This window comes from Diospyros lotus, chromosome 1 (genome assembly GCF_014633365.1).
Source record: "Diospyros lotus cultivar Yz01 chromosome 1, ASM1463336v1, whole genome shotgun sequence".
NCBI lineage: Eukaryota > Viridiplantae > Streptophyta > Magnoliopsida > Ericales > Ebenaceae > Diospyros > Diospyros lotus.
The window spans coordinates 42,656,946-42,674,011 of NC_068338.1; the positions used below are offsets into that span (position 1 = coordinate 42,656,946).

Genomic DNA, 17,066 nt, shown 5'->3' on the forward strand with positions numbered 1-17,066 from the left:
TTAACATATACGAAACTCTCTTAAACATTTGTCATTTAAGTGGAAAACGTCAAAATTTTATAAATCTAAATTTTATAAAAATACCTAAAATTTTCATAAAAAGATCTAAATTTCATAAAAAGTACCTAAAAATTTCATAAAAAGAAACTAAATTTTTTTAAAAAAGACTAAGTTTCATAAATAAAAAACATAAAAATATTCAATAAATACCTGCAAATTTCATAAAAGACCTAAAAATAAAACATATAAAATGAAATTTAAGTATTTTTTTAATATTTTAGGTATTTTTTAAAAATATTTGTATGCTTTTGTGAAATTTAGGTTTTTTTTTTATTATTTCTAGGTATTTTTATGAAATTTAGGTCTTTTTGAATTATTTTATGTTTTTTAATAAAATTTGTAGGTTTTTTTATGAAAATTAAGTCATTTTTTTTTATTGAAATTTAGGTTCATTTTTTAATATTTTTATATCTTCTTTATAAAATTTGTAGGTCTTTTTATAAACTTTAGGTATTTTTTGAATATTTCTTAATGAAAATTTTTAGTCCTTTTATGAAATTAAGGTATTTTTTTTATCATTTTTATATTAGAAACAAAATATCAAATCTTTTTATTGTTGAGGAACTAAATATCGTATTTATATATTAAATTTAATATAATATATTTCGTTAACGTAATTTTTTATATGATGTGACATCTTATATAATATAGATAATAACTCTATTTATTTTTAGTTACTATAAGAATTTAAAATAATAAAAATTAATAATTAATATATCGAATCTTAACATTTTGTACTTTAAGAATTAAATCTTATATTTTTTAATTATTTAAGGGTTGTTGTATGTATTAAGTCTTTATCACATCTTCTATTATATTTTGTATGGTATTGAGGTCATTTTTTTTATATATTTTTAATCTTTCTATATTTATTTTTTACCTATTATAGACAACATCAACAGATAACATAATACAATATATTTCTATATTTTGTGTTATAATTTCTTTCTTTTATCCTTTAAATATAGACCATTGTCCAATCCAAATAGAATAAAAAAATTTGATACATCATTCATATGTGTTTAATACATGGCTATTGAATATAAAGGAGCAAAACTTATCTGACTAAGTTTACATAATGAAACAAGGCCTGTGATTGTTACAATTATATATTTTTATGATTATTAATAATTATACTTTAGTGATTACTAATTAAAGTCGTTTAATATTATTTTATTAATATTTATATATATAAATTAAGCAAGAAGTAAGATAAGAGACAACTGTTATGTTGTCCATCATCGAGCAACATAACAGTTGCCCGACAACATAGCAGTGTCCTAAGATAAGAATATAATTTCTTTAAATAGTAGTATTTGAAGAGACTTTGTAAAAAAATAAAAAATAGTACGAGGAGAGAAAATTAAAAAAATATATATTTTTAAAACTAGAAAACAGTTTTGTCGCAACTAAAAATAATTTGTAGATGGATGCTTGTGAATGAATAGCATTATTTTTCCAAAATAATGTTTTATTGGCAAGTATAGTAATTACTGAAAATTTGGGGGGCTGTTCCTTAAATTGTGTAAAGGGAAGCACAAAAGGTAGCGAATAAACGGCGAGTCCATGAACTGTTGTCACTTTTTCATGAATCATGAGATCTCTGTTAGCGTCGCGAAGCTTCACACTTCACAGTCACCGCTCGTTTGGTTCCAGGGATTGGATGATTTTCTTTTTCTTGAGAGAAAGTGTTTATGATTTAAAGATATAAATATTTGTGAATTGGGAGTATTTTTCCTTAGGCTTTTTTTTGCTTTGAACGTGTTTCTAGTTTTCCCGAGAAACGTCCCGAAACGAGGGGGAAAAACAGAGAGAGCATGGAAGAAAAACCTCTGAATCTGCTTTAAGTTTGCTGTTTTCTCTGTTGTTTCGTTCTCTGATCCTGCTTTAGTTTGCATGCCGAGAGAGGCTGTTGCGAATCGGCAACTTCTGTTAAGTTTCTGCCGGGGTAGATTTTCCGAGAAGCCAAACGAAGTAGCTTCGAGTGAGGTTTTCGAAGAATAAGTTTGTTTCGTTATCATCACATTTGCTTGGCGATGTTTGAGGCGTGGGTTGGCGGCTTTTGAAGCGTAAAGTTTTGAAGGATTTTGACATGGACAGTCACGAGGGACGGATTTTATAGAGCCTACAATCCAGGCGGAATGAACGTTCGGCGTTGATAATTATTAATAAGTCTTGTCAGATTACAGTTAATTGGATTCTCTGGCGGCTTTAGAAAGTCGTGGCAATGGCTTTCGAATTGATTCCAATATTCGCAAAGCTCGGAACACCATCAACTTCAAATCATGCTTCTGTTGCGTCCATGAATCTGTTTGTGGCCCTTCTTTGCTCTTGTATCGTGATCGGTCATCTGCTGGAGAAGAGCAGGTGGATGAATGAATCCACCACAGCCCTTATAATTGTGAGTCATTGATTGTTTACTCTTGTTGAGATCCTTTTCATTATCAAGTAACTCGCCCGCCGGGGGGGGACAGTCGGACAGAAATCATTGTCCCAATCCAACCATGAATTTTGCTTTTGTGCATTGTTGCAAATTAGCTAAGTAGTGCACTATTCAACCTGACTTATAACTCAATGCACTTGAAATTATGTTCAAAGTTTCCTTCTTATCTTTTAAGACCCATCCAAAAAGAGCAGGTTTAATTAAGAGGAATTGAAAACCTTGCCCGAATAACTTGTCTTTTTATACCATGGTAGCTTAATGACTCCAGTTCCACCCGCTCTAGGAAAATGAGTTTTGAAAATATTTCAAGCTTGGCTTATTAATTTGTGCGAGGAGTTGATATCAAACAGGAACTTGAACAAGTCAAGCTCAAACTTTGGTTCTTAATACAGCCCTACTTTTGGGTTTGAAATTTTAAAATCCATGGCAGGAATAATATATTGGACTTAGCTAAGGAGAGATTTTTGAGTAAGTAAAGAAGTGGAAATTTTTACCGTCCATAGTCTACTAATGTGTTGGTAATTAAATGGAGCACTATATCGTTGTACAGCTACAGGAAATTGAATTTAAACCTAAATGGTTGATTATATCTGTCAGATGCATTGGTTCTTAATATTCAACATTGTAGTTATGTCATGTGGTTGATGACAGGGTCTCTGTACTGGACTTGTGATCTTGCTTGCAAGAGGGGGAAAAAGTTCACATCTTCTGGTCTTCAGTGAAGATCTTTTCTTTATATATCTTCTTCCACCTATTATATTCAATGCCGGGTAAGTCATGCTCCTTTGAGTTTGCTGTCTACTGGGATTGGCTGATTTTAGATTATTGAGTGTGCTGCTCATAATGCTTCTATCTAGTTATTAGTGTGTTTAACTCCTGCTTCATTTGTCACTTTGAATCTAACTTGATCAGAATTTGTTAGGTTTGGTTTTTAGGGCATTCTAAATTAGGTTTCTTTGTGTAACTTCCCATGATGGCTAGTTGTCGTTAACCTGATGACTATAAATTGATCTTGATGGATGCCATGCAGGATATTATGCTATTTGGCTCCGTTGTGTCTGGAAGGTCCCGATTTCAAGTTGTGGAAGTAACCTACAACAATATATTAAGCCTTAATCCCATTATGTCTGACTAAATGAACATTAGCTTGCCTTTTATTTCTATTTATGACCTTATCTTTTGTAAGGGCCTTATAATTCATATCATACCTAGGAGTCTTCCACCAAATTTTTCTTGGTCTTTCCCTTTCTCCACCTTCATTGAATAACTTTGAGAAATACCTTTCATCTCTCCTTGATTGCCCCCTCATTTACTAGTAACTTTTGATTCATCTTGTAGAAATAACCTCTTTGCAAAAAGAAAAAGCAAGGGGAAGGCTGTATACAAGTACTGCCCTCCCCTAATTCTTGCAAAGTGGGGAGTCTTGTGCATTGGGGATGCCTTTTACTGTCTCAAAAGGGTTATGGCCAGGGGCAGAACCGCCCTTTGGGAGTGGGGTCAATTGGTTAAAATATTATTTCCAGATCAATTAGAAAATTTGTACATCCCAATGGAAGTGGTTCCTTGCACTTTTTATTTGAATTAAAATCCCATTAACAGTATAAATAGTCACTTTGTGCACGAAAATGTCTTTCAAGATCCTTACTTTTTCAGGATCTAGTTGTACTAGATGACTGTTTGACAGGTTCTAGTCCCTGGCTTGCTGGCTCTGCTTAAGTAGCATAATCTGCTGAAGGCATTTAGTTATTGAAATATAAATTTCTAGGTATCTATGAACCAGCTGTTTTGGTGTATTAACTCTGATCCTTAAATCATAGCGAAAATACCAAAACAATATATGCAAACAAAATGAGTTATTTCTGACTCATGGAATATATGTCCTACTGTTTGGTTTATGACAACAACAATTACAGACCTTAATCCCACTAGGTGGGGTCGGCACCATGTTCTACTGTTTGGTTTGGTACCATAAATATTTAGCACTTCCTTTGTTTCTTTTCTTTCCTTTTTTTTTTTTTTTTTTCTGTAAGCACTATAGAGACCTAACAATAGTGGAGACTGATCAGCCCTTATGTTCTATTTCATAATTAAAGAGAAAGGATTCATGCCACCAAAGAAGATGCAAAGAAAACATTATTTTCTGATGGAAAAGTTTTATAAAAATACTAGAATGATTTAACCTGGCTTATCTAAAATTGCTCAAAATAGTTGCTTAGATGATGGTTTATTTTTCACTCCCTTTAAGGCCATATACTCTCGAGATTATTTCACTTCTTTCATGCATGTTTATGGGTCACCCCTCTTTTCTTAGATCCTACTACTTGCTTTAGGGTTTTAGATTATGCTGCCACAGGTCTTTAGTCCACTTTGTAACAATGTCAATAATATTTAGGTTGTGGTCTTTATCACGTGGCTTCCTCAAGGATTTCTCACCATTTAATGTGATCCATATTTCCTAGTACTTTTACCTTTATTAGATATTTCCTAGTATTTATCTCCATGTCCTAGTATTTTGACCTATATTTCCCTAAACCCTAAATCCTGAACCAAGATTGTGCTGATGGTAATTATTGGTAGACTATATGGTAAAACAGATTCTGCAGAACCTTATTGAATCGAATATTAATCCATTTGAAGGAGTGTCTGGTTTGCTGTTGAACTACAGCAGACCGAGAAATGTATATTTTGTCCCTTGACAATCTATTCGACCACTGATGGTTTTTCTTCACATAATGATTTGATATGCTATTTGTTCTAGTTGTCTAATATTCCTACGATGTCCTCATCACAAATGCATTTCAATCATTCAAAATTTTCTCCCCATCCTTTAATCATGATTTAAATTGTCATCCTATGTACCAGGTTTCAGGTGAAAAAGAAGCAATTTTTCCGTAACTTCATCACTATTATTCTCTTTGGTGCAATTGGCACCATTATTTCCTGGTTTGTGATATCATTAGGTATACCTAACAACTTACTGAATATTGTGTTCTATGCAAACTGCTTCATTGATGTTTGAATTCTCAGTTAACTTTTATGCTCTTTCTATAAGATTTTTAAATTTCCTATATCAGTAAAGTTCGCCTGCATATAATTGTTTCAGCTTCTATGCATTCTTCTATAGCATATGGCTCCTTTGCGTTGCTTTAATGTGCAAGTTGGATCATTTCCATTTCCTCAATTCATTGTGTACATCTCTCTCTTGTCACCACTTGTTCTTGACTAAAAAGAAGACTCGTTAAAAAGGAAGATGTATCAGTGTTGGAGACATTTTAGACACCAATTCATTAGGCATGCCCTGATACACACTGAACATGTAGCCAAAGGTGTGTTAACTATAAATGTTGACACTTCAAGGACAAACTGTAAGCATGCAAATTTATTGACAATATCCTGGAGCAATGATTTAAATCAGTACATATGTAAATACACTTGTTAGTTGTTCCTCCTCTAGGAATTTTAGGAATGTTAGTCTTGAATTTCATTTTTCTCTATACTTTCTGTGCTTGAATAGAGTATTTATGATAGATATTACAGTTCTTGTTCACACTTCTTTTCCATTGTTATAAAAGTGGAAAAGTTCTCTTACCATTTTGAGATAGTAAAATGTGAAACTTATTTTAATGTGAAAAAAGAGAACTTATAATACATATATATATTTCTGGTCACATTTATACCCTTTTTTTGGTATGAGTTTTTGGAGTTGCTGTGTGATCATGTCCCATTCTTGTATCTGTAACTGTGATTCTTATTTGTCAAAAAAATTTCCCATTTCCCTTCCTTCGGAGTATGCAAGGGAAAATACAAAAATTATTTTAACGTGTGCACTGCATCTTCTCTATTTTACCTTGTACTGTATGCTTTGAGAAAACTTTTTCCATTCATTGGTTTGTTACAGGGACTAGTTGATGGTCCAGTGATTTAGCCATTGGAAGCTATGTATGCTATGTATGTAAACAAGTGTATTATCTAAAAGCACAAGTATTATCCATTCGCATGAATAATATTGATGAATTGACCATTCTGACTAGCAAGAAATGTGAACAGGAGTCCGAGACTAAATCTTAAGCAAGTTTAAATGGATATCGACTATAGCTGATATGGAAAATCAGTTCATATTTGGTCCTCATGGAAAATGACTTCGGTTTATTTATTTATTATTTTGAGTAGGATGCATATCTGCAGTTGTACCCAGAAAAGGTGATCTGATACTCATACACCACTAAATCTGTAAACCTCTACTTCCAGTTTCTCAAACATTGGTAGCATTTCTCTGACTTTGATACATCAAACACCAAGAATTAGCTACCATAATTACCATGCAGCAGCAAAAGTGTCACAACAGAAAAATCATGCAAAAGTTGTAATAACAGTCAACAAGAAAACGCATGCGAATCTGTGAGAGCAAGCTCTCCTGTGACCGTCTCATAAGCTCTCCTTCACCCTTCACATTTTAGATATGTACAGAGCCAGAAATTTAAGACATACTGAATATAGTAGGCATTAACATTATTTCTGTTTTTTTGGAAAATAGGAGATTTTATATCTGGTGAGTTTGTTACCTTGCCATGACATGTTTTAATAGTGATGTAAAAAGATAAAGAAATACTACCTTCCAAGACAGATGTGTAATGTTGTTCCACCATCCAATTCAATTACTTTGTATTGAACAAAAATCCGTTTGGTGACTGATCATTTTAGCGACTCTCATGTGCTACTCAGGAGTCATAGAGTTCTTTAAAAGAATGGATATTGGCTCTTTGGATATGGGAGATTGTCTAGGTACCATTCTTCTTTACTCCAATTTGCTTCACCTTTATTTTCCTTCCTATCTGTTTGATCCTGACTCTTTTGATGCATTACCTCAGCAATTGGTGCTATATTTGCTGCAACAGATTCTGTTTGCACATTACAGGTAAAGTATATATTGAAATTGTATCAGTTTTTGATGTATTGCTTGTATCAAAATTGCAAAATTACAATATTGGATGTTACAGGTGCTTAATCAGGATGAGACACCTCTCCTCTACAGTCTGGTATTTGGGGAAGGTGTGGTGAATGATGCAACATCAGTGGTTCTTTTCAATGCATTACAAAACTTCGACATTACAAATGTCAATCCGACAATTGCCCTGCACTTTATTGGCAATTTCTTGTATTTATTTTTTGCAAGTACTGCACTGGGAGCGCTAGTATGTTTCTCTGCTCCTCTCCCTTTCTCTTTCTCACTCATTGCATACAATCATCAGAGCAAGGATATGGCTATCATATGATATCTATTTATTTCTCTTGCAGACGGGGCTGCTTAGTGCCTACATTATCAAAAAGCTGTATTTTGGCAGGTATGAGTTGTTATCAACACAGAATTGTGCATAACTTCTCATTGTTAGGTATTGTCAGCATTCAAAGGAATTCCAAACACTTGTTTACTAAAACTGTACTTACTGTAAACTTAAATTGATCCGCTTGTCTTTCAGGAAAAGATAAGAAAAGCTAAAGATTTGAATTTTTTTTTTTTTTGTCAACCTAAGCCCATATCAGAAAAAGACATGCAGTTTGAGAGAGAGAGAAAGCTGCTGCTTTTATTTGTCCTTCACACTAACTTTTTTGTGGCACTGTTTTTCACCACTAACATCGTATTTTTCTCCATCTTTCTCAATTATACAAGTGGAGTAACTTAGGTATAATTTGTATTGTCAACTCAAATCCAAATTTATATGAAGCTTTCTCTACTAAACATTCTTTTTTGGGGAGAGGAATGTGAATGTGATATGGCATTGAACTGATTTGACAAATGCAGGCACTCAACAGACCGTGAGGTTGGTCTTATGATTCTCATGGCTTATATGTCATATATGATGGCTGAAGTAGGTCTCTATTTAATTTCATCAGAGCTTTCCCCTTAGGCCCTTCACTTCCTTTATCTTACATTGTTGACTGTGATTCTGTATCCAGCTATTCTATTTAAGCGGGATTCTAACTGTGTTTTTCTGCGGAATTGTAATGTCCCATTACACATGGCACAATGTGACAGAGAGTTCTAGGATCACCACTAAGTAAGTTTCTTTCAAGAACTGTCATTTTGAGCCATTAGAACATAGTTGTAGTATTGCTGCCACACTGCAAAACAATGCCTATTACTAATGATTTGGTTCCTTGAAAAAATCATTGCAGGCATGCATTCGCAACTTTGTCTTTCATTGCCGAGACTTTTATTTTCGTTTACGTTGGTATGGATGCTTTAGACATTGAGAAGTGGGAGTTTGCGAGTGAGAGGTATGCCAAGTATATACCTCATGAAGGGAGAGTATATTATGATGAAATCATCATTTAATAAATTTAATTAGATTTCATCCATTTAGTATATTAGATGAAACATGGGTAATACAGCTTTTTGATGGTATGGATAATCACCGTTTCTGTTTTTTTCAGTCCGGGAACATCAGTTGCAGTTAGTTCATTACTGCTAGGCCTAGTTTTGGTTGGTAGAGCAGCTTTTGTTTATCCCCTATCCTTCTTATCTAACCTAGCTAAGAAATCTCCAACTGAAAAGATCAGCTTCAAGCAACAAGTAAGCTTCTTCTTTTGAAAGCTTTCCTTTCTAGTTTCTCGTTATCATACTGAGTAGCTTATGTGTCCAGGTTATTATATGGTGGGCTGGTCTTATGAGGGGGGCTGTGTCTATGGCTCTTGCTTATAAAAAGGTAAAGAAGATTAGTTCTATATCTACTAAAATTCAACAAGCTTCTTGATCAAATTTGTATTTGTAATGCAGAACCGATCTTATGTGCAACGCATTCCCACATGCTTAAAATGCTAACATGTTCTCAATGAATTTAGTCTTATCTTCTTTGTGCATCTCAGAGGATGTTCATTTTCTTGTAACACGCAGTTCACTAGCTTGGGTCATACTCAGTTGCGCGGAAATGCAACTATGATAACCAGCACGATCACTGTTGTGTTGTTTAGCACAGTGGTAACACCTCTTTCCCCTCTGCTCATCTTAGGCCTCTTCCTAGCTTCCCATTTCTATTTGGACATGAAGGTTTATGAGAGCATCAACATTGCATTTGGCTCTTTTCAGGTGTTCGGCTTATTGACCAAACCTCTTATACGGTTGTTACTGCCCCAAAAACAGCCAGGCAGCAGCATATCGTCATCAGGCTGCGCAACTCCAAATTCGCTTTCAGCACCTCTTCTTGAAGTTGATCTTGGCGGCCACCACTCCAACAACCTGCGCTTGCTCTTGTCGACTCCAAGTCGCAGCGTGCACCGCCTCTGGCGCAAGTTTGACGACACCTTCATGCGGCCGGTGTTCGGTGGCCGGGGCTTTGTTCCCTGCTCACCAACAGAACTCAATGGTACTGCATAACGGAAATGACAAGAGGAAGAGAGAACGGGCAATGTGTACAAAGAAAGACAGGTTAGCTGTATGCACAGCTTGATGGTTGCACATGAACTGCACTATGCAATAATGCCTGTAGTGTGCATTGTGTATATCTTATCCAAGTTGATAGTCGTACTTGTGAAAATGACAATTTAACAGCGTATTTAGTTCCCATTTGGGCGTTGATCACAACAGCGTAGGCTGCATTCACGTTTCAGTTTTCTGTTTTTGTTTGCGACTTTGTGTTGGTCGCCAATTAATTAACTAAATACATAAAAGGTAATAGCGTTGTATTGTTGTTTGTAGATGGATCTAATTTTAAGTGGGTGAAGCAAATTTAGGGGCAAAATATAAATTTGAGTATTGTGTATATAATTATGTTTCTTATGAAATATTGTGTATTTTAATTTAAAGGTACATATAATCATGATCGTATTATTTTTGTTTTAAAAATAACTTTCACTCACATATATGAGATTATTTTTATTTAATAATTAAATTACAGGTTTTAAACAAGATAAAATGAAATGAGTGATTACCTTTTTCTATTTTATAATTTGGTTAAAAAATATATAATTCTCTTATACTTTAAACTAAAATATAAAATTAATGACTCTAAGCAATTATTAACAAATAAAATTGTAAACCACTTATTATGATCTTCGAATAATATATTATCATAAAAGAATAACTAACAAAAGATTACTTTTTGAGTAATTATTGAATATTTCATGTAATGTGATTAAGATAGTTTTTTTAATTAATAAACTAATGATTTGTTATAAAAAGAAGCATATAATTATTTTCTTTCGAACTTTGAACGGTGAGGTAATATTTTAATAAGTAGTTGAAAATTTTGACAATTCCTAGAAAAAAGGCCGTCAGAATGTAATATTTTATAATTATTATGTGATGTATGTGTAAATAAAAAAAATATAAATTTATTGAGAGGTAATTAATAGTTGTAGTTTAATTATTTTTTAGGTAAAATCTAAATAGAAATAAAATTTGGTATAGTAATTAAATAAATTTATTATAATTTAAACTTCATAAATTCATTTATTTTTGTTTTTAAAAATAATTTTTTTTATTGAGATGATATCATAATTTTGGACTATTTAATTAATTATCAGTAATCGGGTCTTCTGGCGGCAGGCAGCCAATTGAAAATGCTTGCAGTGTTAGTCGTCCTGTTTCAAAATTCAAACTTCCATCATCACACGGTGGGAAAATATAAGGGCACATATATACAAATACTAATGTTTTAATTTTGGAATATTACTTAGGTTATAATTATATCAAAATAATAATATTTTGATTTTTTGTCTCAAAAATAAAAAATATATATTTTTAATTTCTGAGTGGTTTTAATTGTTTTTTTAAAGCTGAAAATGTCTTTGTAAATTACTTTATTGACAATCTTAAAATTATTAAAGAAGGTTTTTATGTAAAATATTTTTTTGAGAAAATTTTTTATTTTTCCCTTCAAGACACAGTAAAATAAATAAAAATTAAATTCAAATATTTTATGACAAATAGAATATTACTATGGATGGTAATGCATTGTCTATTATTTATTTGCATATTTATTTTTAAAATATATTTATATTTTTAGATATATTTTTTTAAATTTATTTTAATTTAGATGAATAATTAAGCCTTATTTTAGTAAAATTTTAAATAAATTTTATTTATGTGAATCAAAATATAAATTTATTATTATTATTTTAATTTAAAATAAATAAATAAAAATTATTTATTGATCTATTCTTATTTTTAAATATTATGTTTTTTTTTGTCAAAATGGTAATAAATTGTGATGTATTTATTATTAATTATAAGTAATAAATATGTAATCCGGTCCTGCCCGGAGCAGGGAGTGGTTGCTCTCAGTCATTCGGTCTAGAATCTTCCTTTCTTCTCTCTCCCGGTATATCGCCTCCGTCTCTGCGCCTGTTCACTGAGCGACTCTCTCTCTCTCTCTATCTCTCTGCCAAGGGGTGTTCTGAGGTATGCGATCTCTCTAGCATTTGCTCGGTTCTTCCATTTCCAGTTACCATGGCACTACTGATTGTTCTTCATGAGTTTTTTTTATTATTATTATTCTTTTTTGTTTCCGCTATTATTTCTTTTTAATTTGTCTATGAATTTTCTAGCTTCGATCCTTTTTCGGATTAGTTCAATCGATGTGTTTTCGTATAATCCGTGTTAGTCGTATCTATATGTTTTGACACTAATGAAACTCGAATGATTCGAGGACTTATAGTTTGCGAATCTAATCACTATTTACAGATCTAATCAGTTGACTATCGGATATTTTTTGGTATGAATGTCTAGGAGAATGTTAAGTTAATGAGGCGTGATGATATGTATATAGATTATATGTTTTTAGATGTGTAGATTTCGTGTATTTGGATAGTTACTATCAGATCTAGTAAGATCAGCGTATGCAGGTGCTTCGCTCTCTTTCTGTTTTTTGAAGTTTGGTTACCTTGTGTTGTCTGCTGAAAAAACTCGGGAAAATGGAAATAAATAGAGTAAGAAATTATCTGGTTATGTTGACTTGGTTTTTGATGCATCTGATAGGCGATGGTCACCCAGTAAATCGTAGCCCATTTGATGGGGCTATCTACCTTCCTTTCTCTTTAGCAAACCAATCAGAGTTCCACTATACAATCCATGCTCAATTTGATTTGTGGTTTCATTTTTTCCATCTCTGATCATGGAAGACAAATTTTTAGTTAGTTGAGTTAGTATTTGAAGTTAATTCCAAAGTTGTAATAAAAGTAACAACTTTTGGTCCAAAAGGTGAAATCGCTCACCCCGAGCGCCCCCCACACCTGGCCCAACAGAATGTGGGAGGAGGTTAATCATGGTGACTCAGTCGGACGCAGTGGTTAGACCCGGGCTCACCGCGCACAAGGAGCCCCCTCTCACTTTGGAGAGAGGTACTCCCACACTGCCGCTTGCGAGACTCGATCCTTGGTCTTGGTCCAAGATTCACCACGGAAGGCACTTTGTGCCTCCCTTCTTGACCAACTGGGCTGCCCATGTGGGCAAAAGTAACAACTTTTAGTTAACCTGTTTGTGTTGAAATTGATAATTGTGGTCGTTCTGAAAATTTGGGATTTTAATGATTTTATTACCAGTTAGATACAAAGTTTTTATGCAATTTGTAGTACACTCAATTGATTCAGTGGAGTGTTCTGAAGAAAACTGGCTTTTCTTTACTTTAATTTCGCAGGAGTTCTCATAGTCTTGTGAAGAAATGATGAAAGAAAATAGCACAATTGGGTTGCCATATACTTCCTTATCTTTTTCCACTTTGAATACTCTGTGTTTCGTGCAAAGAGGGGTAACATTGAAATTAAAATGCTTAAAAAAGAGTTGGAACCAACCTGCTTATTGTGAAAATTAAGGAGCCCAACTCTGATTGGATGGAGCATTTCAATGATCAATCATGCTTATAAAACCCATTATTTGAATAATGGCATAAATTGTAAACATTTGTGTGGTCCATGTAATTCTTGTTGACTTTGACCTGAACTTTTTGATGATATGCCGTTGCCTCTAGTCATGTTCTCTTTATGTGACTATATTGGCTATTGTTTAACTGCCTGTGAAAATTGTGTTTATGTCTCTATGTCATCTCCAAATATCATTTTCTAGTTTCCATAATGTTTTTGGAATATGAGATATTTATGTTTTTTAAGCTTCAGGGTTCCAGTTCATTGTTCACTCAATTTGTTACATGTTATTTGTCTCACTACATGTTCAGGGCACATACAGCAATGGTGAAGGCAGTTGCTGTTCTTGCTAGCAAGGAAGGTGTGAGTGGAACTGTCTTCTTTACCCAAGAAGGAGTTGGTATGCCATTCAGCTGGTCAACATGGAGCAAAATGATATTGCTCTTTTCCCATGTAATTTGATTACCTATATTCAAATTTGCAGGTCCAACTACTGTTAGTGGAAATCTGTCTGGTCTCAAGCCTGGGCTTCATGGCTTTCACGTCCATGCCCTAGGAGATACGACAAACGGTTGCATGTCAACTGGTATTATTGGCTAACCAGATTTATTCTTCTTCCACAAACCAAACCCCCCCCCCCCCCCCCCCCCAAAAAAAAAAAAAAAAAAAAAAAACCGTTCCTCTTTTTTGTACTTATTTGCATTTTTACATCATTGAATTTGAGAATGCACACACTGAGAAACTCTCTTCTTGTTTGTTATTTAAGTTTATATATTTTGTATATTGTCTTGGTACTTTTTAGGTGCACATTTTAATCCTGGTGGAAAAGAACATGGTGCTCCTGAGGATGAGAATCGCCATGCTGGTGATCTGGGCAATGTCAAAGTTGCTGAGGATGGTATGCAATGTTCTTTTATGTTATAAAATACTGTCTGCCGTGATTCGTTATTGTTTCTTCCCATCATTTCGCTTAAGCTAAGACTCTTGTTTTAGTTGACACTCATGCTGACATATGGATTCATGCAATAGGACTCACTACTTACTGATGTCGATGCTAGATCTAGTTTTTCTTTTTTAAATTTTGAGGTTTCCTTGCCCTTTTAACATGTTTCTGATGTATTTCTCTGCTATAGGTACTGCTAGTTTCTCAATTGTTGACAGCCAGGTGAATTAGATCTCTTTCTTTTTGTTCCTTTTTGTACTGACCTACTTCTTGTAGCACTGCTTTGTGAACTTTCTTCCCTCTATTGTTGGCATATGATTGCAGATTCCTCTCGCTGGGTCAAATTCCATTATTGGGAGGGCAGTTGTTGTCCATGCAGATCCTGATGATCTTGGCAAGGGTAAGACTAAACAACATTACCAGCTATTTCCATTATCTCCTAATGTAAAACTAAGGTAAAGTGGAAACACGGTTATACAAGTAAACGATTGGTACATTTTGTTGGGAATTCAAGATTCATTAACATGTTAGCATCCGCCTTACAAAAATATTTTGCCTTAATTGTTGTTAAAAAGGGATGACACTGCTTTACCACTTCTAGCCAATTAGTTTAGTGGAATTTTACTTTTAGTAGCTAGCTTTATCATCTTAAGTGATTCTTGCCAAAGTTGTATTTCCAACTGCCAGTAGGGTATCTATATGGTATTTCTTGTGTTGTTGTTAGGCTCTTGGATGCTTAAAGATTAACCCTCCAAAAAAGAGAGATGCAAAAAATAAACAAGTAGAATGTAAAATATACCACCAGGACTGCAGCGTAATGGTCGGTGGTAGTGCTGTCGAGTGGTTTTAGTTGGTTCCCGTTAGGTTCCAAGTGATATGATCTTCCTCAATGAAAAAAGAAAGCTACAAAATATGTTACTTCCATCTTTTAGACACTGTATACGTGTGTAAAGTCTCTGACAGAGGCAGCAGTTCTTCTATTTTACTGTCACAAGTTGGTTGCTCATATTTGAATGAATGAAAACCCCATTCACCCAAAAAAATATATTTATAAATAAATAAATAAAAATAACAGGATTTGCATATTCAATTAATCGCTACCTTTCTCTTCTCAGGTGGACATGAGCTAAGCAAGAGCACCGGCAATGCTGGTGGCAGGGTTGCCTGTGGTAAGTAAATGAGATTTTCTTATATTTTCTTTTTCTTTTTTATTATTATTATTTTTATTTTCATACATAGAAGAATTCTGTTATACTTACCTTTTCATATCCTTCCACTAAATCCATATATGATAGATATATCCTCACAACATTGTTTTTTCAAGTTCTAATAAATTAATTTACTTGCGTGCAGGTATTATTGGGCTGCAAGGATAAGCTGTGGCTTGATTGTTGCAGTAGATAACATGTTTGCTCTGTGAACTGAATTATATTAATAAAAGCAAGCTCTATCTGAATAAAGGAGTAAACATCTATCTACTTGTTTTTATCGGTTCCCCTTTCCACATTTTGATGTTGCAAGACGTCAACTCTGTTTATCTACTTGAGTACTAGCGTACTACCACCATATCGTTAAGTCTCTGTCTCTTACAGAAGAATATGCTGCCACCTCTGAAGTCTGCCCCATTTGTGTGTTTCGTGGTACTGTTTCTTTGCATCCTTGTTGTGAGTAATATTTCGGTGAATCCTTATATCTAAAATTTCAATTTATGGGCTGCAGGAATTAAATTTGTTAGCTTTTCTTTTAGGTTGTGGTATTTGATTGAAACTAAAAGAGGCCAAAAGTTTTAAGTTTGCTGTCATATCTGTGGAAGTCATGCCGGACTTTTCAAATTCTGAGGCACCTTTTAATTTAGTATTTAGATTGTTATTGCTCTTCTGCGCACAAAATTTGGCAAGTATTGATGCGGCGTGTTACATTACATCAAAGATTAAAAATATGTGATCGTATAAATTGTTCGACGGATGGATGTTAAAAGAGAAATAATGAAAGAAAGATAACTAAATAATGTCCATCCCTCTGCATTCGCCGACCGGGAAGCCCATGTAGACTTATAGGATACATACATACGTATAAATATATTACATCATAATGTAGCAATTTATCTTAAAGTTCCGAGCCTCAAAAGTCAGCTGTGCACGTATTGCCGGTTGGGCCTGGGGCGGCGAGGAAAATGATGCGATGTAGTTGATGGATGGTAGCGGCTCTCTCGATTTCCAGTTGAAAATTTCTAATTTTGTGTTAAATTTATCATAATCGTAAGTTATGTATTAAATTGGCTTAAAATATATATATATATGTATTAACAATAAAAGCTATCTTTTTGCCAAAAACTTTTAAAAACATGTTCAAATTTAACAAGAAAATTTCGATATCGTGTCCCTCTCCTCTTGTACATGAGTCATTCGCTTCCATTTTGATTTTCGAAATGTAACTAATGAGCTTCATTAAAATATTTCCTGTCTAGTAATAGTGAAAAATCAGCTTCATTCAAACACATACAATAATAATAATAATATATATATATATATTCCAACGGAATCAAAGCTTGAAATTGTTGTTGTAGTTCTATATATTTTATAATTTTGATATGAGCAATATGACTTACTAATAGAAGAAGAAGAAGAAGAAGAAGAAGAATGTTGGTAAGTGTCAGCGGCTCTTTATTAAATTTTGAGGGTGATAAATGTAATTAATTGTAGTTGTTGAAAGAAAATAGAACAACATTATTCTATAATATTTTTGTTAAAAATGTTAATAACCTAT

General features: G+C 33.5%; 2 protein-coding genes across 2 annotated transcripts; both read left to right on the plus strand.

Annotated features, from left to right (window-relative positions):
* The first annotated feature begins 1,638 nt into the window (after positions 1-1,638).
* On the plus strand, positions 1,639-10,225 carry LOC127793013 (sodium/hydrogen exchanger 2-like). The gene is made up of 14 exons (XM_052323748.1): positions 1,639-2,461; positions 3,155-3,273; positions 5,366-5,463; positions 7,226-7,285; positions 7,372-7,418; positions 7,501-7,695; positions 7,799-7,845; positions 8,304-8,370; positions 8,459-8,559; positions 8,678-8,779; positions 8,936-9,074; positions 9,145-9,207; positions 9,396-9,479; positions 9,588-10,225. Exons 1-14 carry the CDS (start codon positions 2,288-2,290, stop codon positions 9,873-9,875), a joined length of 1,584 nt encoding a protein of 527 aa, XP_052179708.1. The 5' UTR covers positions 1,639-2,287; the 3' UTR covers positions 9,876-10,225.
* Positions 10,226-11,754: 1,529 nt separating this feature from the next.
* On the plus strand, positions 11,755-16,046 carry LOC127791084 (superoxide dismutase [Cu-Zn]). Its single transcript, XM_052320847.1, has 8 exons — positions 11,755-11,900; positions 13,669-13,757; positions 13,842-13,943; positions 14,160-14,255; positions 14,491-14,522; positions 14,625-14,700; positions 15,416-15,469; positions 15,654-16,046. The coding sequence occupies exons 2-8, from the start codon at positions 13,682-13,684 to the stop codon at positions 15,674-15,676; spliced, it is 459 nt and encodes a 152-aa protein (XP_052176807.1). The 5' UTR covers positions 11,755-11,900; positions 13,669-13,681; the 3' UTR covers positions 15,677-16,046.
* The last annotated feature ends 1,020 nt before the right edge of the window (positions 16,047-17,066 follow it).